General features: G+C 48.8%; 1 protein-coding gene across 3 annotated transcripts in view; it reads left to right on the top strand.

Moving 5' to 3' along the window:
* Window positions 1-23,473, top strand: part of Dpysl2 (dihydropyrimidinase like 2) — a 108,473-nt gene that overhangs the window by 68,019 nt on the left and 16,981 nt on the right. For all 3 annotated transcript variants that reach the window (XR_005975635.1, XM_041664576.1, XM_041664586.1), the window contains exons 4-10: window positions 2,381-2,545; window positions 5,495-5,556; window positions 6,368-6,448; window positions 7,128-7,196; window positions 11,787-11,907; window positions 21,463-21,619; window positions 21,957-22,098. Coding sequence is in view for 2 of the 3 variants with exons in the window: in XM_041664576.1 (XP_041520510.1) it covers window positions 2,381-2,545; window positions 5,495-5,556; window positions 6,368-6,448; window positions 7,128-7,196; window positions 11,787-11,907; window positions 21,463-21,619; window positions 21,957-22,098 (797 nt within the window). In the remaining variant the exon portion in view is untranslated. The remainder of the gene's footprint in view (window positions 1-2,380; window positions 2,546-5,494; window positions 5,557-6,367; window positions 6,449-7,127; window positions 7,197-11,786; window positions 11,908-21,462; window positions 21,620-21,956; window positions 22,099-23,473) is intronic.

Below are 23,473 nucleotides of genomic sequence, written 5' to 3'. Positions count from 1 at the left end.
CACGCAGGTGTAAACATGTATGCATGCATGTATGCCTATGCATAGGTGTGAATATGCATGGACAATCACAAAGCATTCATACAGGTCTACACACATGCACACAAATATGCGTGCATTTATTTATGTCTTCTCACACACACATGTAAACATGCAACTTACAACCTTGTTCTTGATTTCATTTTGTGTTCCCTGTTTTCTTCCTTCCCCCTTGTCATCTGTTTGTCCTGTTCTTGTTTGATGGCATCTTCTTGCATTTTAAGGTTTTATTGTCGTTTACTTGTTTTTCTTAGACAGGATATCACTAAGTGTCCATGACTGACTTATTCACTAGGTAGCCCAGGCTGACCTCAAACTTGTCAAGCTCCTCCTGCCTCCAACTCCTGCATGCTGGGATGACAGGTGTGTCAGCCAGGACTGGCTTGGGTATCTCTCTCTAAAGCCACTTCCAAGCTTTTGGGGAAGAGAGAGGCTAGAGATAAGGAAATAGAATAAAATACAACATGTAGAAAAAAGATAAAAGAAAATGTACCAAGTCGAATTGGTTGATTTAAAGGGTGGTGGTGGTGATTGAATGGATTTAATATTAATTTTTACCTAAAATTACCTTTATTTTAGAAAATCAGCTTTGAAGAAGGCAATTTTCCTTATGTCCCATGCTGTCTGGTGGAAGGAACATTCCTTGTCAAGCAGGGTGGGGCAGGAGGGTCTCCAGGTTTCAGCCCTATGGGTTAAATGGAAAAGCTGACCATGTTACCAGGAGAGTACAGTTGACCCATCAGATCCAAGGATTTTGCATCTGTGGATTCAATTAATTCTGGCTTCAGCCAAACCACAAATAAAAAAAAAAAAAACTGTTTGGAAAAAAATTCTGAAAAGTTACAAAATGCGCAATTGAAATTTGCCACAATGCAAGCACTAATACCAGGTCCACACAGGCAGAGTGCTGTGTGGTCCTGCATCAGGTTCTGCAAGCAAGCAATAGAGAGAGGCTGTGAGGTGTATGGAGGGGGTCTGGAGTGGAGCCCAGCTGTAGCATGCTGGGATCCAGGGATCAATTCTCAGTCTCCCTGCGAAAGTATACAGATGGACGTAGCAGACTCTGTGCACACACTAATGTAAGGAACTTAGGTGTCTGTGGATTTTTGGCATCCTACGGGTGTTCTAGAATGATGCTCACTGACACTGAGGGTGCAGATGGGAAGCAGAGAGTACACTGGAAATGGCACGTGGCTTCTGAAGCCTCAGAGCATCTCATTCACACCACACATACAGAGTGTTCTGTGGCTGGTTGGCCTCGGGCAGTCACTCAGTCACCGTGCCGAGTCGGGACATTGCAAAGCTGAGACTGAAGTATGTATATATATATACACACACACACACACACACACACACACACAAAAGATGGGCCATAGCAGTTCCAGAAGGCCTCATGTTATCAAGGAAGCCTGGTCAAGAGCCCTCCAGGGAAAGACCCTGGGATGCAAGGAAGCCGCCCGATGTAGCAACTGAAAGAAGGTCCATGTAGCTGGAGACAGAGGGCAAGACAGAGCCATCACAGGGTCCTGTTGCAGAGGTCAGCCAGGCTCTGGAAGAGCTTGTTGGTGACTTTAAACTACATTTGCAGTTCAAGAAGAAGGCACTGGAGGGTTCAAATCAGGGAGCATTGTAAGGTTGATAGACATTTTGTCTGTGTGTGATCTTCATAACAAAGTCTGTAGGTAATACAATCCCCTTTAGAAGCAACCCTGAGACTTAGGGCAGCAGAGTAGTTTACCCAGGGTACCTGTGAGGCACCAGTGGAGCCAGGGTACAGACTGAACAGCCTGAGTTCATCTTTGTCCTAAATATCAGCCTACCTTAGTAATAATATTACAGCAAGCTCAGCTTCAAAATGTTTTAAACTCTTAAGATGAAAGATTGTCCTTAAATTACGGAGTGGAATTACACCGAGGAAACCTGACTAGCCAGGAGTGAGCGGGGCTGCTGGCTGTGTTGGAAAGGTCCGTCGTACATGGCCTCATTCCAGTCTCAACGAGGCCTGGCTGTCTATTGGGGCGTCTCAGCAGCACAAAGGAGGGTTTGGCTCCTCTAGCTGGCCCTCTGACACTGCCATTGTCCACAAGGACTCCTTGTCCTCGGAATGTGCCCCAGGCCTCGGGGACTCAGATTTGATAAATCGGATCTGAGGCATTCATGCACGGTTTCACTTGTTGGTAGTTTCTCCCCGTTGGGCACTCAGCAGGCTTAAGTGCATTCCGAGACTTTGTTGGAGAGATCAGTGTCTCCAGCGGGAACCCAGGAGGCTCAGTTCAGGGTTCAAGTGGGTAAGCACCTGCTCCCGACTCTCCAGTGATGACGACAAATGTCTGTCTTTCCTCAGTTGACCATGTCGTTCCGGAGCCCGGGACCAGCCTGCTGGCGGCCTTCGATCAGTGGAGGGAGTGGGCAGACAGCAAGTCCTGCTGTGATTACTCTCTGCACGTGGACATCACCGAGTGGCACAAGGGTATCCAGGAGGAGATGGAAGCTCTGGTGAAGGACCACGGTAGGTCTCGCAAGTCCACTGCAGGTACTTGGTTCTAACCCAAAGCCTTCCTTGAAAGAGCAAGTCGTGGGGGCTTTCGGCTCCAGCTTATGCTGACTGCAGGGGCCCTAGCCCAGTGTGTTTTTTGACACTCAAGGACCATTTTAATACAATTTAAAAGGGGGAAAAAAAGCCCAAAGGTAGATAAGTTGCCTGGAGGGCAGAGGGAGAAAGAAAAGAGAGAAAAGATCATTGCTGTTTGAGTTACGCTGGCATGAGGCCAGCTACATGGCCGCCAAGCAGCCACCAGGCAGGGAGGGGAGCTGGAGAAGCAGCAGAGCTCAAAGTGGTGGAGAAAGCACACTTTGAAGAGGGATAGAAAGAGGAAGTGGAAAAGTTACGTTTTTCTGAGTGATTCAGAGAATCGGGCAGACTATAAAGCCTCACAGCTGCGGCCCTGAAACCCACTACACTAGAGAGCTGGAATTCTAGGAAGGAAAGCTCATTACCTCATTTAAAGGAATAATTATTCCTCCTATCTTTTTAGCGTGGCTTCTGGTGAACCTGCCTTCCATAGGGGAGGTCCCTTGACCAGGTATTTCCCTTTTAAGAGAGGAGGCAGTGTTTCATCTTCATCCAGAAGTAGATCTATCTCTCTCTCTCTCTCTCTCTCTCTCTCTCTCTCTCTCTCTCTCTCTTTCAGCTAGGAGGCATCAGCTTTCTCTTAATGGTCATTCAATGCTACTGTAACTTTTTCCCCCTTCTAAAGAGGTAACCCTAAAATCATTTCAGAACCAGACCCTGGCCAGAGCCTCCAAACACACTTCTGGCATTTTTGGCTCCTAGCGAGGACCATTTTCACTTCTTGAGAATACCCAGATGCTGCTGGATTTTTAACTTTCAATTCCCAGGGTCACTCTATCCCAAATCAGGCTAGGCAGGTTGCCTGGCAACTGTTGCCTGGCATGGAGTGAAAAACTGGGATGCCCAGAGGCCTTTAGTGCAGGCAGCTTCCAGCATCCCCAGATGGCCCGGATTAAGCTCTGAGGCTCTGAGGTTGTCAAGACGATTGTTTAGAATTGCGATGGGCCTTGGACAGGGATGTTTGGTCTGGTGCCTTGGGAGGCACGAACTCCAAGGTGCTACGATAGACAGCTGCTTGCCAAACTAATGGATTTTTTTTTCTAAAAAAAAAAAGTCTCCTAAAAACCAGCATGGCTTGCCAAAGAAAAGACAATTTCCATAGTCAGAAGTTTGTAATTAATTTTCTTGTCAAAGTCAGAATAAATGTTTCTTTTCAAAAAAGTTTTTTTTAAAGTGATAAATTATATATATATAGGCTTTTTAAAAAATTATTCATTGCCGGGCGGTGGTGGCGCACGCCTTTAATCCCAGCACTCGGGAGGCAGAGGCAGGCGGATCTCTGTGAGTTCGAGGCCAGCCTGGTCTACAGAGCTAGTTCCAGGACAGGCTCCAAAGCCACAGAGAAACCCTGTCTCGAAAAAACCAAAAAAAAGAAAAAAAAAGAAAAAAAAATTATTCATTTATTTATTTTATATGTGTGAGTGCTTTGCTTACATGTGTGTCTGTGTACCATGTGGATGCCTGGTGCCTGCAGAAGCCAGAAGAGTCCATTAGATCCCCTGGGACTGGAGTTACAGACAGTTATGAGCTACAGTGTGGGTGCTGGGAACCAAACCTGGATCCTCTAGAAGAGCAACCAGTGCTCTTAACCTCCGAGATATCTCTCCAGCCTGAGATGCACAGTTTGATTCCCTTCTAAGTGCACAGTTGCGTGGGCTCCCCCTTCACCTGTGTTTGAGTCCGTTAGTATGGGGCCTCTGGGATGGGTCAACAGGTACAGGCACTTGCCGCCAAGCTTGATGACCTGACTTTGATTCCCAGTGCACACATGGTGGAAGGAGAGAACTGACTCCCCATGAGTTGTCCTGTGACCTCCGTGTGCATGCCGTGGCACAAGCATACACACATGCACGCGCACATACATGCACACATGCAAATAAATGCAATGAAACACTCTCCAAGCCATCACCACTATCCACTTCTAGAATGCGTCATCTTACTGAAATGAAACTCTGTCTTCGTAATTCCGCCTCCTCTTCCTCCAGCCCAGGTATCCCCTTCCTGCCTGTCTGTGTGACACTGACTGCTCTGTCCCTCCTACACGTGGGCTTTGCAGCACCTGTCTTTCATAACTGGTGTATTTCACTCGGTAGGATGGCCTTCTGTGGCTGTGCCCACTGTCCCACGCAGTTCCTTTGTCAGGCTGACTGGTGTTCCAGCTCGCACAGAGACCTCCTCTTGTGTGTCTGTTCATGCTCTGATGGCCCCCGGGTGGTGGGGTGGGGTGCTCCCACCTTCTGATTGTTGTGAGTTACGCTGCGGTGTGAATGCATTCACAGCACAGGTTTTAATTTTGTTGGACTTTTAAAGTTCCCACGTAGGAAAATCCCAAGAACCCTGAAAACAGTTTCTAGAAATTCTGTTCCTGGCTTCCATTTGCTGTCTGTCTCTGTCATGCTTTCTCCTCTTTAACTCTGTGATGGTGAAGATTAAACCCAGGGCTTCATCTATGCCAGTCGAGTACTCTGCTGCTGTATACCCAACACTTTGCAGTTTTGATTTTTTGAGGCAGTCTCTCTAAGCGTCCCACACTGCTTTGAGCTCACTCTGAAGCTCAGCCAAGCCTCGAAAGTGTGCTCCTCCTGTTTTAGCTTCCTGAGCATCTGGGATGAGAGGCACGAGGCTGCACGGTTGCTTTGTCATTCTCCCGGCATCTCCATCTCTTTTTCTCTTCTTTTGCCCCCCTACACCCTCCTCCTCCCACACAGATATGCACAGGCGCACACTCGGGTGAACAGTGCTATCACTGTCTTACGTCTTGATTGTTCGGTTTGGGTTCGTCTACTACAGCTCACATGTCTACCTCTCTTCTTCCTCTGTACCCAGGGGTGAACTCCTTCCTCGTGTACATGGCTTTCAAAGATCGATTCCAGCTGACGGATTCCCAGGTAAGAAAGCCAGCCTTTCTGAGCAGGCTCCTGCTGTTCTGTTTGGTCTGGTCACCACTGGCATCTGGGGAAACATTCTTCCGTGTGTGTAGAGCTCACCTATAGGTTGATGGGACATGGCTGACAGATGTGAGTTTTGATGGAGTCATGCTCCGTCAGACTCGGAAATCCGACCTTGTGACCTCAGGATACCCGTATGGCCTGGAGGTGGTACTGAGAGCCCCTCATCATACCTGGGCTGAGCCGTCATCCCCTGCTTCTCATACCTCACTCCTGTCCTTGTGGTTGGGCTACCTCTGTGAATGGCAGAGTGGTCAGAAGCCCCCTTGAGCATTGCTAAGTCTGGCCTACCAGAGCAGCCTGACTGCTATTTCTCCCTCACCAAGCGGGTTTCCTTTGACCTGGAAGATTTGGGTGTTGTGGGAGCTGCGGGCTAGCGTTCCGCCACCCAGCTCCCGCCACAGGCTAGCTTTACCCGAAATAACAACACACAAATTGTATTCTTTTAAACACTGCCTGGCCCATTAGTTTCAGCCTCTTAACCCATTTCTAATAATCTATGTAGCACCACGAGGTGCGCTTACCAGGAAAGATTCAGCATGTCTGACCTGGTGGCTGGCTGCATCGTGTCTGCCCTGGAGAGAGCTGCATGTCATCTGAGCTCACTTCCTCTACCTCCCAGCATTCTGTTCTGTTTACTCCGCCTATCTAGATTTTAACCTATCAGGGCCAAGGCAGTTTCTTTATTTAACCAATGACCTTCCTCCATCATTTGGGTTCTGGTCTCTGAGTTCTCCCTCATCTTCCTCAGATCTATGAAGTGCTGAGCGTGATCCGGGATATCGGTGCCATTGCTCAAGTCCATGCAGAGAATGGTGACATCATTGCTGAGGTATGGGACCCTTCTCTCATATTCTATATCTCCAGGAAAGCAACCTCAACAATATATATATATGACAGCTTTGGGAGCAGAACACAGTGTGGGGATCCTGAGGGCCTGGTGTTCTGGTCCCGGGGCTCTATTGGTAATCTCCTGCTATTAGGAGATTACCTAATCCTGTGTTCTTAGGATATGTGGCTGGCTCCCATTCTAGGCTCTTTCTCCCGGCCCTGCAGCACAGATATTCTGGATGGAGTTGAATACCCAGCTCCCACAGGGGCATCATCATATACTCAGATGTGGGCCAGGAGGGCCTCTACGTTCAGCATCCCCAGGGAAGGTTCACAACCTTCCTGATGCTAAGACCCTCCCTTTAATACAGTTCCTCATCTTGTGGTGACCCGCACAACCTTAAAATTGTTTCATTGCTCCTTTATAGCTGTAATTTTGCTACCGTTGTGAACCATACTATAGCTATCTGATATGCAGGATATCCGATGACCCCCACAGGCTGAGTCCCACTACTCAAGTGGGACTGGGGTTAGTGTCGTGCCCCTTCTCTCTCTGAGGTCTGGGATGACACCATGAACAAGGCCCACTCTCCTTGCTGGGAGACTTTTAGCCCAGGTCTCTCAGCATCAGCCACCTGACACCCGGCTCATCTCATCAGTTGGCTTTTTATGCATTACAGGAACAGCAGAGGATCCTGGATCTAGGCATCACGGGCCCCGAGGGACACGTGCTGAGCCGACCGGAGGAGGTGAACATCTGGGAGTGGGATGTGTGGCTTGGGGTCTCTTGGACTCTGCAGAGCACTAACCCTTCCCCCCCGAAGTACCTCTTGAAATCGGGGGCTTTTTGGATGCACACTGGTCTTTCGAAGAAATGTGTGCATATGTGTCTGCATGTGCATATCCACCAGCATACCGCCAGGCCCCAAACACAGGCTGGAGTCACAAAACTCTTTTACATCTCTGCAACACACGTGAGGAGCCTTCACCCAGAGCAGCACGCTCGGTGGAGCCTGGTGGACAGAACCATTGAGAACTGTGGCCAGGGTTAGCCCTGGCTACGAAGCATAGAGTTACCACACCAGACCATGGAGTCTGTTAAGTCAGAGGCTGCAGGCTTCATGTTGTAGGAGATGGCGTTTTGGCCACTAGATTTTTCACCTGACAGTACTTTACAGAATGTCTTAGTTAGGGTTTTTATTGGCTGTGAAGAGACACCATGACCATGGCAACTCATAAGTAAAACATTTAACTGGGGTGGCTCGCTTACAGTTTCAGAGGTTTAGTCTGTTATCATGAAGGAGAGTGTGGCGGCGTGCAGGCAGATGTGGTGCTGGGGCTGAGAGTGCTACATCTTGCAGGCAACAGAAAGATGGCTGAAAGTCACACTGAGGGAAGCTTGAGCGAAAAAAGACCTGAAAACCCACCCCGCAGTGGCATGCTTCCCCCAACAAGGCCGCACCCCCAATAGTGCCCCTCCTTTTGAGGGACTTTTTTTTCAAACCCCCACATAGAGGCTAGTCCTTCAGTAAGGGTAAAGGTCATTCTAATAGCCGTCTGAAAAGTCTAAGGGAAGAGGATGATGGGGGAGTTCTGCAAGGAATGTTCTAGATTACAAAGATGTGTTAGAGATAAAGAGAAGTCTCTCAGGGACCTGGATGGATGGAGACTCAACATTTAAGAGTTCCCAGAACCAGATAAGAAGGGGGGTGTTTGGTACGTGGTCTGTGAAGGAGCTGGGGCCACCAGATCCCAGAGCTTGCCAGAACAAAGCACGGAAGCAGGAAGGATGCCCACGTGTCTCCCAGAAGGAGATCGCTATCAGCGAGCCACCGTTGTGATTGAGCCTTTAAACAGAAAACTTAAACCCATTTGTATGTTTAAGTTCAACATAAAGAAGTGGGGGCTTCTCTTTGGCCATTGTCATACAGAACTGCACAGCGCAGAGGGGCCAGTTATGGACATCCCTGAGGGCCAGCAGAGCTAGGACCATAGCATGGGGGGAGTAGGCTTTTTAGTTGATTTGAAGGTGCCCAACTTATGCCAGGCTCTGAACTTGATGGTGCCCTCACTAATTTCACCCTGTGGCATTCCTGTGAGGTGAGGCTAGATATAGGGTCTTCAGAGGAGCAGAGACAGGGGATGGGAGGGAGGGAGAGAGGGAGGGGCTGGCAGAATAGAGTTAGGACTCCAAGGCCTTCACTCTTGCCATTTCTTCAGATGATGACTGTTCAGTTTGCCAAGCTGAGTCTGTTGTGTGTGTGTTAAACACAGAGAATCAAACATGGAGCCGTTCTGAGTGGACTTGCTGTACAGCCCGCTTAGGAAGAAACCACCAACACATAGGACACAGCATTAACTAACGATTTAGCTTCTGTGTGGCGTCAGGATCTCTCCCATCAGTAGTGCCCCGGTGGCCAGCTTGCGTTTGAACTTCACCGTACGCCCTTCTTTGCAGCCTGCCACGTGGGCAGCTTGGTAGGATTTTACCTTGTTTTTAGATAAGGCGATGGGAAAGGGGAGACTGGTGAGGACGTAGGTAGGACTCTAGGAATCGTCTGTGTGAGGCGGTACAGTGTGGTCAGCATGTGTTCTGATCGCGGCAGTGCCTGGCCCTGTGTGGCAGTGAGCTGAGAGGGGGGCTGGGTCCTCTCTGAGAGGGACTGTCAGCGAGCTGGTGACAAAGAGGCAGACAGGAAGTATATGTGTAGGCTAGAATGTGACTGGCTGCCAGCAAGGGACAACTGTCAGAGCCTGGGGCCTGTGAAGAAAGTGGACTTTGAGACGTGCCCAGCAAAGCCAACATAGACTGTCCCAGGTGGGCCTCAGGATATATGACCGAGCTGTGCCAGGTGATGGGGTGGGACAGGCTGTCCAGAGGCCGCCATCTCCAGACTCTGCTATGGGCCATTTCCCTGTGGTACTTGTGCTGCTGCATCTACGAAATCACATCGATAACCTCCCAGATGTCCGAGATTCCCCATAATGAGAAGAGGTTTTATTTTAAGCTGTTATATTCTTTCCACAAGATTTAAAGGGATTTCTGTCAGGGCTCGGTGCACATATAACAGTATCTGCGGCGGATCAGTGGCTGGAGTGTTCTGATTGGACAACTGCGGGTGAGGTTTAAATACCCTCTTCTTCCAGAGAGCTAGCATTTGAGTCTGGCCTCTGTCCAAGTTCAGGCCACTCTGTGGGGCCAGATGGAGTCTGAATTCCATTCACAGTGTGTATGCAAATCCAGGCAGACCCCCTGGGACCAGGATTTTTCCTCACTAGTCTTAGTGGGAGCCGGTCCCATTTGGCCTCTTGATTAGAGCCATTACACACCCCACTTTAACTGAGGGCAGCAGGCCTGTAGCCCCAGCCATTATTTATAGTGAGTGTGTCTGTCCCTTTGTGAGGGGTCTGTGCGGGGACATCAATAGGGCTGTTTCTGGCGTCCCTGCAAAGTGTTGAGCATCTTGAAGTCCCTTTCATTCACACTTCCCACTAGAGACATCCGAGCTGGCAGCCCAGCCGGAGGTTCCAGGGAGGGGAAGGAGGCCAGGGAGCAAGAGGGAGGCTCCCTTCAGCCATCCCTGGAATGGGAAACATTTGAGTGTTTGGTGAGTGTTTTTTGAAGCTCTTTGCTTTCCTGTAGGTTTGTAGACTGCCTTCACATAACTGATGCCCAGAAGCTGAGTGTGACTGAGGTTTGGGCTCCCTTGCTGGAACGGGCACTTAGAGCAGCAGCGACAGACCCCAGCCCTGCTATGCTCTGGTGGAAACAGACCTAGCAAAGTCAACTCAACTAGGAGCGTGCAGCTCCTGTGAAAAGTGGCGGCCTGGCTTTTAAAGTGACATTAATAAGATGAAGCCATTTGTTTTTGTGCAAGTTTTGATTATCTGTTGGATACCATCTCTGCTTTGAGGACGTTAGGAGTAGGGCCTGGTGGGTAGAGAAAGAATAAGATCCCCCCCCCCCCACCTGCCTGAGTTTACACTAGCGTCTCCTTAGCGTTTGGCAGCACCCTTTTGGGATCTGCTTTGTGTGGGTATCATCTGACATAGTGAACAACGCCTTGTTGCATATGACATGGGCCTCCATACAAGGTGACTTCCCTAGTTGGGTGTTCAGCAGACATGACGCAGGATCTGAAATTCCATTCCCTGAGGATCAGATACAAAGAGCCAGATGGTTGATTGGGGGTGGTTCTTCATCTATGCTGAAGGCGGTACCAGGCTGTGGCTGACCAGTCCCGCTCTTGGAGAACATGCCACTGCCTACTTCATCCCCGAGCCCTGCGAAGCTTGTTTTGTTTTGTGGGTGAGGCCAGCCGGGTTCACAAGTATCTGGCAGACTCGGCTCCAGGGTCACAAACAGTAAATGTCCTCACTCAGGATCACGAGAGTGGAATGAATGGCCACGCTGAGATCAGCCAGGGTCTGTGAATGTATGGTTCTTCTTGAACGGGAGCAAGTGAAATTGTTACCAGGGTTAGGGACAAAGCCTGGGCTCTGGCAGCCCTAACGAGCTTGGCTTCACTGGCCGTCCTCAATAGGCGAATTACAGAATAAGCCATTGGCAAACAGTGAGAAAGATGGTTCAGGGTAGTTACGATCCATAAGCCGATCTTCAGAGGCCTGACACGAAGTTTAGGGTTAAACAGGAGGCTGTTGGTCATGGCAGCACACTTGGGGGGCTATGATGAAGAGGCAAGGAGGCAGGACCAGGAGTTCCAGGCCAGCGGGGAGATACAGCTCAGCGACTGAGAACCACACAAGGGCGGACACCGCTCAGCACCCACACCACACAGCTCACTACTGCCTGTACTTTGGGTAGATCCAAAGCCTCCGGCCTCCACGGGACCAACACTCAAGTGCACAAACCCACACACAGACGGACATGGCGTGGTCCCTCCCACCCATTGCTGTCTTGGCTGTGGCCGTCCTGAAGGGGGTTCTGTCAAGTCAGAACTGCGTGAGCTGTCTTTCCTGGAGACAAGTTCCTCTTCTGGCAGGCACCCAGCTTCAGCCTTTTCCTTCTCCCATCATGAAATTCGCCTCAGGAAGTTCTAATTTCTTAGGGGCCATTGTTTCAGTAGTGTGATAACTCAAGGGAGTGACCCAAGTATCTCTTCAGAGTATCTTGTTTCCTGCCAGTAATCATGCGTAGTGCTTGCAACCCATTAGGCTAGGTTCTCTTCCAGAGTGGCTAGTGTGGGTCTAGATGGGATCCATTTCCTGGGTGCCCTTTGGGAAAGATTCTTGGGGGACCCATCTGTCTCTGTTGGCGAATGAGGACGAAGATGGGCTTGAGGGTGGGCTGGGTTTTCATGCTCTCTGCTCTCCCATAGGTCGAGGCTGAAGCTGTGAACCGCTCCATCACCATTGCCAATCAGACCAACTGCCCCCTGTATGTCACCAAAGTGATGAGCAAGAGCGCAGCTGACGTCATCGCCCAGGCACGGAAGAAGGGTGAGCCGCGCAGGGCTGTTGGACCCACTGTGGGCAGGTGGAAGGAAGGAGCCTGCCCTCTGGAGAGGCTCTTTTTCCGACCCTCGTGCCAACTGGGCCACTTTTATCATGTTCCAGCATTAACCTAATTGCACTCAAACAGAGCAGGCAGCTCTGGTTTCCTCCCTTTGTTCTGCAGTCCGTGGCCTTGTTTGTATCTATTTAAAGTCAAGGCCTTGTGGGCAGGTAGCCCCCTCTCTATTTACGTTGATTTATCAGCGTGATTCTGTGTAAACAAACTGGTCACCCTACATAGGTTACATCACTCTTCTCTGGCTACAGAGCCCCTCTGGGAAATGCTACTATGTGTCTTCCCTCCACCTTGGGTGGGGATTTCTACTGGGGGACAGTGAGAGCTTGGTGCGGGACACAGGTTTACTGGCCTCAAGGGACTCCCTGGGAGTGTACTGTGGGCGCCTTCTGCCTGAAGCCGGTTCTCCCGAGACAGATCCTAGAAACTAATTCACTAAGTGTAGCTTCCAGTACTTTCTCTCGGGGATCTTCCATGGAGCACCTTATACATTATGAATAGGTTCCACTGTCACCTGGGGAGCTCCGCAAGTTTGGCTGGTCACAGGGCATGCTCTCTGCTTAGGAGTTAGCCCAGCCTGTAGAGCTGGAAAGAAGAGCACTGGCTGATGGGAACCTTAGCCTGACCCGAAGTGAGCCTTGCAAAGGGATGCCCATCTTCCTTCTTGTTCCCGCCACCCTCTGGTGGATCTTTCCAGCTTGTCTATCTCTGTTTATCTGGTTTTCCCTCCTCTCAGGTGCTCCCCCCCCCCACCTTTCTCTCTGACTCGGTCTCTGTCTAGTTTGGCCTGTACAGCTGTTCCTACTTGGCTGTGTGATCCACATGGATCAATAAGGACTGTAAGGATATTTTCACCGGTGGGTGACTTGGTACAAGCTCCAGAAGAAATTGCTCAATGGCTACTCAGTTAGCCTGTCCCCCAAATGGCTTCCAGACCAACCTTGTGATTTATGGCTCCTACTCTTTGGGGCTTTCTGGGGCTCCATTTGACCAATTGCTAGGCTATTAATTTTTGAGAGCCTGCCCTCTCCTGGCTATTTGAAGGAATTGCCTCTTATTTAGTAGTAGTAGAAACAGTATTATTTTGGTATTTTCAAACCTGGTCTTACATAGCCCAGGCTGGCCAGGAACTCGCTGGATAGCATTGAATGACCATGACTTCCTGATCCTCCTGCCTCCACCTCCTGAGTCCTGGGATCACAGGCGTGCAGCTCTTTTCCCTGTTGGAAAAAACATCCAGAATTTGTTCAGCATTGGCTTTAAGTTATTTTTTGAGGAAACCGTGTAGGTGGTGACTGGACCCGTGGCCCTTTATCACCCAGATCCACTTGTAAGGTGACTGAGTGTTCAGCTTCAATACCAAACACCCTCCTGGTGGCACTCCTTCCATGTAGCATGGGCACAGTGGGTACAGTGTCTGAAAAGGGGGGCGTGGTGGGCAGCTAAGTTTGTGTGTTTTACTGATCATTCTGCATAATAAAGATGGGGAGTAATAGGGAGTCAGGTAAGGCCAACATTCACATGACTTTGTATTGTGGCCTTCTTGTCCAAAGTGTGAAACATCACAGACTCACCTTGGCAGAGGGAGGGGGTCAGCCTTTTGACAGATCACAGCTGGGGTGGAGTCACCAGCCAGCTCCCCAGCAGCACCGAAGCCTGTGGTACTAACTCATCGCTCCGGCATTTTGCTTTGGGGACCAGACAGAATGTTGTTTTTGTTAACTTTTGAGCCTGGTCCCAAAAGGAAGAAATTCCGCCAGTTCTGTTCCAGAACCTTCCATGCATGTATCCAGCTGTGCCCATACCGTTCTTCTCAGGGTGGCCTTCGCATTCAAGCTGTTGCTCTCCGACAGACCCAAGTCACTGGGGAATTCCATAGCAGAAGGCTCTGGCCCTGTAGAGGGCTGGGAAGGCTCTTGGTGTCCTGTTGGATCTTCCTAACCTCCTCAAGAGGCAGCCTGGGGCAGCAACCTTCATTTTTTCTTTTGTTCTGAAGGTCAGAGCTTGGGAAGAGCAGAACTGGATTGTCGACTGAGTGTGTAGCTTCAGGCTCCAAATCTCCATGTTAATGTTTGACCAGCTCACCTTTCCTCTTGGGGATTGTTTTAGTAGATAAAATTCTTGTGGTCTGTATCGGTTGGAAATTAGTTCTGGTGGAAACTGGAGCCTGACCCTCAGCATAGGCCTGGATAATAAGAAATAAATACACACACACACACACACACACACACACACACATACACACATATATATATAGTTTTTATTGAACTATATATTTTACTCTGCTCCCCTTCCATCCTTTCCCCTCCCTTGAAACTCTCTCCCATGGTCCCCATGCTGCCAATTTACTCAGAAGATCTTGTCTTTTTCTATTTCCCATGTAGATTAGATCCACGTATGTCTCTCTTAGGGTCCTCATTGTTATCTCGTTTCTCTGGGGTTGTGATTTGTAGGCTGGCTTTTGAAACAAATATTCTTGAACATCAAGGACACAGTAGCAGGCTGTTTGAGGGTTTGTTCCCTGGGATTAATAACACTGATTAGGACCAGACCCTACACGTGTTACAGCCATGTGACTTAGCATCTCTAGGTCTGTTTCTCACTTGCGAAGGGACAGCCATGATTGTGACTCTCCTCACAGAGGGATGCTTGCGTTTAAAGGAGATAATGAGAGGAGAGGTGTCTCCAGTAACCAGTCATTCTTGCCACTGAGGCATGAAATGATGGTTTAACCTGGAATGTGGTTCAACAAGCCCAGATGAAGATGTTTGTGTATTTTCCCTGTGTGACACTTCAGGCCTCAGTGCCAGGAGCTAAAAGTGGTCTTGACCCCAAGCGTCTGCCCTCGGAGGGAGGGTGAGGCAGGAGCAGAAAGACATGAGGGGAGTGATCAGTGCCATTATGACTAGGCAGGACTAGAGGACAGGATAGGGAGCCTATGAGGTTCAGGCTATGGGAAGGACTAGAACAATAGTTATCCACTCTAGCCTCACGACTCACAGACCCACTTGGTCCTATGTCCAAGCTGGAGACATTAGGGCAAATAGAGAAATGAGATAAACAGGAGACTATGGGATGAAATGACAGCGGGGACTATAGCTGCATGCAAACTAGACCAAGCGCAGTGGTGGCCTGCCTTTTCTGAGTGACCCCGTGGCCACAGTCATTCTGCGCCTTGCATCAGGACACCCCTTTACCAACCTCACTGAACTCTATCCTGGTACCTCATCTTACTTTGTATTTGGGGGCAAAGTCTTACTATGTTGCCCAGACTTGCCATGAATTTGTAATCCTCCTGCCTCAGCCTCCTGAGTAGCTGGGATTACAGGCTTATATCATCAAATCATGGCTTGGGCTTTATTCTTAAGGAGAATGTGGAAAGTGGTTGGTTTAATAAACTCATGTCACACAAGAGAAATTGGGATGCAGAAACTGAACATGTTGTTCCCAAACATCCAGCCTGCAGGAAGTTAAAGCCACGATTCCAGGCCTCTGCCCTCTGTTTGTCCTGAGTGTCAGCGTGGGGACTTCTTCTTCAGGCTACCTTTCTCTCGGGTGAGGAGCCCTGGGTGGCTGCAGATCCCTCCCTGAGGGAATGGTAACTTTTGGGCAGTACCTGCTGATGTCACCCCGTGTGCATCCTTATTGTCCTTCCTTATCCATCCTTAGAACCAAGGGACAGCCACATTCAAATAGTCCTGGCTGTTGAGGGACACTAAACCCAAATCCAGGATAAGACTTCTCTTGACCAACAGGACAACAGGGAAGGCTATTGGGCATCATGAAAACCCTGTGCTCACATGAGCTATGAAGTCTACTTCACTTTGGGGAGGAGTTAAACTAATTTTCCATGTAGTAATCTTGAACCAGACTTGAGATTGAGGTGGTAGGTGGGTTGGATTGTGAGTGTCATGAAATCCTAGCAGAGTCTATTAGTCAGAGAAACAGCCCACTAGAGGATGCGGAAGGGGACAGGAAGACAGAGGAGGATTTATTTCAAGGCATTGGCTCATGCTGTAGGTGAGCTGGATTGTGAAATCTTCAGAGAAGGCTCACAGGCTGGAGACCTAGGTGATAGACAGGGTGCTGCTCACATCTGAAGGCTGTGTGGAGACAGAAGCATTTCCTAGTCAATGAACAGCACGTGGCCCCGGAGGCTGGAAATTCAGATTGCATTGTAATTCAGCCAGGTGGGATAAGATCCTGTGTTTGACGTTCAGCCACCTGTGCTCTCTGTTGGTAAAGGTATATGTGGGCACTTTCAGGGTAGACAGAAGAGTGGTTTCCTGTTGTAGGAGACTGTTTGTTCCCAGCTGCTCAGCACTGAAATAACCACACAGAAACTGTATTACTTAAATCACTGCCTGGCCTATTAGCTCTAGCTTCTTATTGGTTAGCTCTTATATCTTAATCTAAACCATATTTATTAATCTGTGTATCACTACGTGGCTGTGGCTTACTGGCAAGGTTTTGACTCATCTGTTCCCAGCAGTGGCTACATGGCGTCCCTTGAGTCCACTTTCTCCCAGCATTCAGTTTAGTACTCCCCCCACTCCCCACTTACCTCTACTCTGCCCTGTGTAGTACTAAGACAGTTTATTTATTCATTAACCAATAAAAGCAGCACATATACAGAAGGGCTCCCATACCAGTTCTGGACCTGGGAATTTGAATCCATAAATTCATTCTTTTTCTTTCCAACCTATTTTGACCAGCACCAACAGAGGCAACCAACCAGTCTTTTAATTTTAAAAAATGTTCTATGGCATCAAATACAGCATCCACAGCCTTGCCTTGTAGAAGTATTTGAGTCAGGGTCTGCAGTGGTGTTTTCATCAAGCCATTGTGGTGTGGACTACATGCATTTTCTTTACTGTAAGAATAATCAGTAGTGCTCCTGAATTACCTCAGATTAGACAATCAATTCTAGAAACTTCAGAAAACTTATCCTGAATATTTGGTTTATTGTCCCAAGGGATGGTATATACCTGTGATCCCAGCACAGGGATGGGGATTCAGCTCATGAGAAGTCTGTGATCATGAGACTATGAGGGATAATCCTTAAGGCTAGCCTAAAAGAGGCATAAGTATGTTTGTTAGTTGAAGGTTAGCCTGGGCTATATTTTAGCATGGTACTGACCCCCACCCCACCCCCCAAAAAAATAGGACTAGTGAGATAGAGTCACCAAACACTCACAGGAACCTGGATTTGTGTCCCAGAATTCATGTAAAGAAAACGGTGTGGTGGTTCATGACAGTAATGTGTTGGGGAGGCAGATCTCAGGCTCGTTGGCCAGCTGGGCTAGCTTACTTAGAGAGCTCCAGGCTAATAAGATACACTGTCTTCTATATGTGCAACTCCCTGTCCCATGTGCATTTCCCACACTACACACAAACACACGCACACCCGAACCTTCCTTGCTGTCAGCATATCACCGCATAGTCTACAGGCAGTTGAGGCTGTGGCCCGAGCACTCCTAGCGAAAGGCAGAGGAATGTGGGTCTGCCTGCCTTTCCACCAAGTCTCATTTCCCTGGTCTTCCGTGGCTGAGCTTTAAGGCTCCCTACACGTGGTTTCCCATTGTTCTTGCTTTGGATCTGTCCTGCTTCTCGTTCATGGGAAATGACAAACTGTTGGAGCCCAGAGCTGTCAAACATTTTCAAACCCCAGCTTGCAGTTATTCTTCATGAATGTGCTCAGCCCGGGGCTGGTTGTGAATAAACATCACCCGCCCGGCCCCTGCATTCCTGGCCTGACTAGTGCGTCTGCCAGAGTCTGGCTTGGGGTCATATCCTTCAGTTTAGACTTTCCCTGGAGAAGAGAATCAGAAACTACAAACAGCCGCCAAGAAAGCATCAGTAGTGTATTTAGAGGAGCATAAAAAAGGCCAATTAAGCCATTCGTGGTTTATTATTATTAGTGGTAATGATGGCTGGCACACTGCAGCTCGCTGGTGTCTGTGGCCTGACTGAGCTCTGGAAGCCAGTCCATGGCTTCCCCCAGCACACAGTTTATAGGGCAAGAGGAGGAGCCCATGGCAAGGCTCTGGGTCACTGAGGTGGGGCTGTGTGGGGGGCAGGTAGAAAGCAGTTTGTCAACCACGCTCCCCTGAAGGTGGAGGTCTTGGATATGATGGGTCCTATGACTGGCAAGGACCTCGGACTCCCTCAGGAGGTTTGATTGTAGCAAAGCTGGAGACGTGGCTCATCGGTGAAGAATTCTTGCTTTCACAGAAGACCAGACTGTTCGGTTCCCAGCACCTACACTAGACCCCTCACAACCACTTGTAACTCCTCTTCCCCCAGGAAGCTAAGACTTTCTTCTAGTCTCTGCTGGCACACAAACTCACATCTGCATATTCATACACAGGCACACGCACACACACCTAAATAAAAAAAATTTAAAAAATATCTGTGACTTCCTCTTTCCAGGTCTCTGCATGGTTCCATCTTGGGTTGGCCAGGAGTCCCCACTCTCTGATGGCCTAAGGAAGAAATTAGACGTCTCTAGTGACCTTGGAGGCTCTGACCCATCCTGTGTTTTCCAGGGGCTAAAGACTGAGTTCATTGTCACATAAGAGCTTATGCTAAGGGGGACAGAGGGCAGGGGACCCAGCCCCTTGTCAAACAGTACCACTCCCACCCCAGTCTCTGATGAAGCCTGTCTGTTTCTAGTAGCGGGCTCCCCCAGTCAGATTTCCAGGGCCAGGATGGAGGTGCAGACTCAGTAACAGGACAGAGGATGACGAATTCCAGGGCATCCTGGGGGTGTATATTTCCCAGACAGATGAGTTGTTGTTTTCTCCTCTGGGCACCTTTGCTGTTCTGAATTTTTATGGTGACAAAACCTATATACCCCGAGGGCTGTGGGGATAGTGGGCAGCAGGGTTCACAGACCCTTTGTACAGAGGTGGGGGCAGTGGATGGCAGAGCCTCGCAGGCCTGGCTGTGGTCCTTTGTGTGGAGGGGGTCAGTCAATGGCAGGGCTTGCTGGATCAGGAGTTAGATTTCGTCAGCTCTGTTGAAGTTCCTGTAACAGCCAGTGCTGCCTCTGCTCAGCTGCTGCACCTTATGAGGGGCCTGAAGAACAGCTAACAGTTGGCGTTGGCTTTAGGAGGTCTTTTTCCATCTGGGGGCAAGTGCCCAGTGCTTGTCCAAGCTTCTATTGGGAGAGCTTCCCATAGGTCAGGATTGCTGGGTTCCTCTCCTGGCTCTTTCCTCCAGGGGTCCCCTTCAACATGCTTGTACTTGGTTCTAGAAACCTCCCTCCTGCCTGGAGGCTGTCTCCGAGTGTGGATGGGAGGCAGCTTGTGGCCTCCCAACACCCTCTAACTAAACAGCCACTTCTTTGTGACATTCCTGAGGCAGGAGGGGGCAGCTCCCTGGAGCCAGTTTTGAGTGTCTGGGCAAAGAGGGTGTTGTGGGCTATTATCCAGTGATAAGCCTCTGCAAGGACTGTGGAGAGGAAGGGAGACACATTCCTGACTGAGAAGCATTTGGCCTTGAGGGTGGGTCGCGGGTTTAGAGAAAAGAAGCTTGGCTGGGTGCTGGCAGGGGAGGCAGATGGATTTGGGTAACCTGAGCGCGAGTTCCAGCTTTCAGGCCTTGAATTAGTGAAACAGTAGAGCACCAGGTTGGCGCGACACACATTCGTTAAGCACCTACTGTATGCAGGCAGCAAGATGATCCTTAGGTATGTTGAATGCCTACTGTGTGCAGGCAGAAAAGTGATCCAGGTGTCACCTTCAAGAGGCCAACACTTTGAAAGTGGATGATAATGTGGGTGGAGGATTCAGAGCTTAGGGGAATGGTGGGGCCTGAGCCATGAAAGGGGAGGCTGAAAAGCCAGGCGTGGTGGCACCCTTCTGTAATCTCAGCTCTCCAGAGTCCAGACAGGAAGAAGTTCAAGTTCATTTTCTGCCACAGACGTAGTGGGTTCAAGGCCAGACTCAGCTAGGCAAAAAAAAAAAAAAAAGCTTGGCATTGAATCATGAGGGACATAATAAGTAAAGTTTGGGGAAAAGGCAGTTTTTTGTTTTGTTTTGCTTTTGTTTAAACATGGAAGGCATGACTTGAGAGGTCCTTAGAGGGATTGTGTGGAAGAGAATAGTATTCAGAGACTGTTCTGTGAAGATGGAGTGTCATAGTGTCACTGAGCCTGCATGGGAAACTGAGGCAGCAAGCCCAAACCTAAAATCTGCTGGAATGGGCTAGGAAAGGGATGAGGCCTGTCAAGAGTGTATTTAAGACATACAGGATGGACATTTGGCAGTATAAGTGGCCCTGGCTGTCTGGCCTCTGGAGGGACAGAGAAGACACCATTTGGACATCCAAGGAGCTGACATTCTTTCCTGGACATCATAGGAAGTTAGGCCAGGTTTCTAGAGACTCTGTTGATTCTCATGAAGTCAGGTGTGGCTCTGCTCTGATGGCTGCTATTGATGGCGTCCCTTATGTGTCCACTTAAGCATCCAGGTGTCTCTAGAAGATTCTGACACTATTTGCTCCTGATACCTCAGCCTTGTGATTTCATTTATGATTTCTGTCTATGGCTAGAATTAAGCATGGTAAAGGGTGTGGGAGAGAGGGCTGTCAGGTATGAGCAAGGAGGACACCTTCTGCATAGTAAAGATAATCCACCCATCAGCCGAAAAAAGGAGATTCTAGATGGTTCTGAGGCCTGGGTTTGGAAACCATCTGAGTTGGAGATCCGTGGTATGTAGCATGTATAGTGTTTAGGATTGTCTCAGGAGAGAGTGTTGAGTCCACAGAGCAGGGTATCTTAGTGTGTGCTGACTTGGTAGCCTTGGCTGCCTAGGATACTGGACTTCTAGCCATGGGTGTCATCAACTGTGAGATGAGGTTGTATCCCCAGGGAGGGAACGCTGAGAGCATCCTGTTGTGGCCCATGAGGGTCCAACATAAATTCTCTGATTCCCTAACCCGGCTGGAACGGAGTCGTGAGGAAAAGAACCGACACAGTTTACACCATCATCATGGAAAAGGCCAGCTTCACCATTTATTGTCCAAACATTTTATATACCCACACCAAATTGAGCGGGGAAGGGGGAAAACACATTACGCCATTACCTAGGCAACCAGGTGCCTGGGCTCAAGTCACAGCCGCACCTAGCAGTCAAGGTAGGCCCTGAATTAGCATCTCTATAAGACATCCTTCCAAATTACAAAAGGAAGGAAGCACCAAATATCTGAACTCTTAAGTCATCAACTCCAGTCAAACATCTCTTCTCAGGTAATCCACATTTTAACAAAAGAAGCTAGGAGCAGGCATCCTGGCTTTTGTTAAGGGCACAGACAGCTTGTCTCCAGAGCTATGTGATCAGCTCGGACCAGGGAAATGGCTTTTGTGCCATATCGAAATATGGGCCCACAGAATCCTACAGTGCCGAGCACCTAGTAATGTCTGCTAAGGGTGGTCTCTTACTCTTGGGGCGTCGGACTGAGCCTTCTCATCTGTTTCTCAGGAACTGTGGTGTATGGTGAGCCCATCACTGCCAGCTTGGGGACTGATGGCTCTCATTATTGGAGTAAGAACTGGGCCAAGGCTGCTGCCTTTGTCACCTCCCCACCCTTGAGCCCCGACCCAACCACTCCAGACTTTCTCAACTCTTTGCTGTCCTGGTGAGTATTGGTGACTTGTTCCTATCTACACTCTAGATGTCCTCAGACCAAAATGACCCAGTAGGTGACAGCATGGTGGTTGGGAACAGGTTTAAAAATAGACCCTTATTGACCAAAGTTGGGGTTAATAAGTGAGAACAAGGAATTATTGTGTCACCGTCCTGGGTAGAAATTCCTGTTGGGAACCTGGGTCATTCTGACAGCCACCTAAAGGGTCTGAAGAGGCATCAGAAGGACACCAGCATGGTTGGCGGGTCATCACTTAGGAAATATCTCACCAGACAGATTGAGGAACCCTGAGCTGTTAGGAAGCTTCATGTCGTATGTTTCCTTCCAGTGGAGATCTCCAGGTCACTGGCAGCGCCCACTGTACCTTCAACACTGCTCAGAAGGCCGTGGGGAAGGACAACTTCACCTTGATTCCCGAGGGCACCAACGGCACAGAGGAGCGGATGTCCGTCATCTGGGACAAAGCTGTGGTAAGGACTGATGATTCCCCTCTTGGGTGGCCCAGGCATGCGCCTGTCTCCGTGGGCGCGGGGCTAATGTTGGCCAGGTGAGAACATTCTAGAAACTTGAACTCGTGAGATGGTATTTCTCCAAGGCAGTTCCTGGGAGCTCATTTTCTTCTAACTATGACATCTAAGTCCTGTGTCAATGAGGAGATGGCTTCCTCGATCCCTGCTGACCCACCCAGTCAACAGTCTTTGACTTTACTCTGTTGGGAGTGTGTTGGAGAACTTCCAGGCTTCTGTTTGACCTGTTTTGGGCAGATATTGACCTAGGGAATTTGGAAGCTTTTTCACTTTATGTTTTAAAATATAGTAACAGGTTTTCTGATTCTTAATGAATTCTTTAGATTATGTGAATAAAAATTACCTTGTGAGCCGGGTGGTGGTGGCGCACGCCTTTAATCCTAGCACTAGGCAGAGGCAGGCGGATCTCTATGAGTTCAAGGTCAGCCTGGTCTACAAGAGCTAGTTCCAGGACAGGCTCCAAAACCACAGAGAAACCATGTCTCGAAAAACCAAAAAAAAAAAAAAAAAAAAAAAAAAAAAAAAAAAAAAGAATTACCTTGTGTCAGAGTTAGTGGACAGTGAGCGTTTTGGGGCATGTCTTCAGTTTTTGCCGGCATATGTGTGCACAGTATGTATCGGCCTTTAGGTAACATTAGCGTCACACACACTACCTCATAGCCCATTAAAAGGATTCTTAATATGTCATGAAACTGTCATCATTCTTAAACCCACATGAAATACAGGAAGCATACTTTTAATCTTCTTGTTTGTTTCCCTGAGACAGGGTCTCACTGGGAGGCCTGAGTTGGCCCGAAACTAGCAATGTGAACCAGGCTGACCTCCACCTCAGAGATCCACCTTCCTCTGCCTCTTTAGTGCTGGGGTGAAAGGTGTGGCCACCACACCCAGTGGAAAACTTGATTTTTAATGGTAGATAAGGGTCTCTTTTTCTCCTGACACCAAACAGTCAATTTTCTATAATTCTTTGACTCAAAATTGGTGTTGTTTCTATTTTTTTTAAAACTGAGATGAGTCTCCATGTAGACATAGCCTTGGGTACATCTTTAACTATGAGAAGTTTCCAGAAGTGACATCACCAGGCCAAAGGGAGTCTGTTAAAGACTGTAAATTATATTGTTAAACTTCCTCCTGCAAAGATTATGACACTTGGCATGGCATATGACACTCCTCAGTGGGTATCAAGAGCAGAAGCTCAATACACAACTAACTTAGTAAATTGCATCTTTCTTGCTTGATATTTAATTTCTTTGCTGAGTGGAATGAATTTTTTGATATGCCCTTTTGGTCATTTAAATTTTTTTCTTCCTTGTTCTCC

This window comes from Microtus oregoni, unplaced genomic scaffold (assembly GCF_018167655.1).
Source record: "Microtus oregoni isolate MIOR12 unplaced genomic scaffold, Mior012 000001F_ref0000356, whole genome shotgun sequence".
Lineage (NCBI taxonomy): Eukaryota > Metazoa > Chordata > Mammalia > Rodentia > Cricetidae > Microtus > Microtus oregoni.
This window is presented reverse-complemented; position numbering and strand designations above follow the sequence as displayed.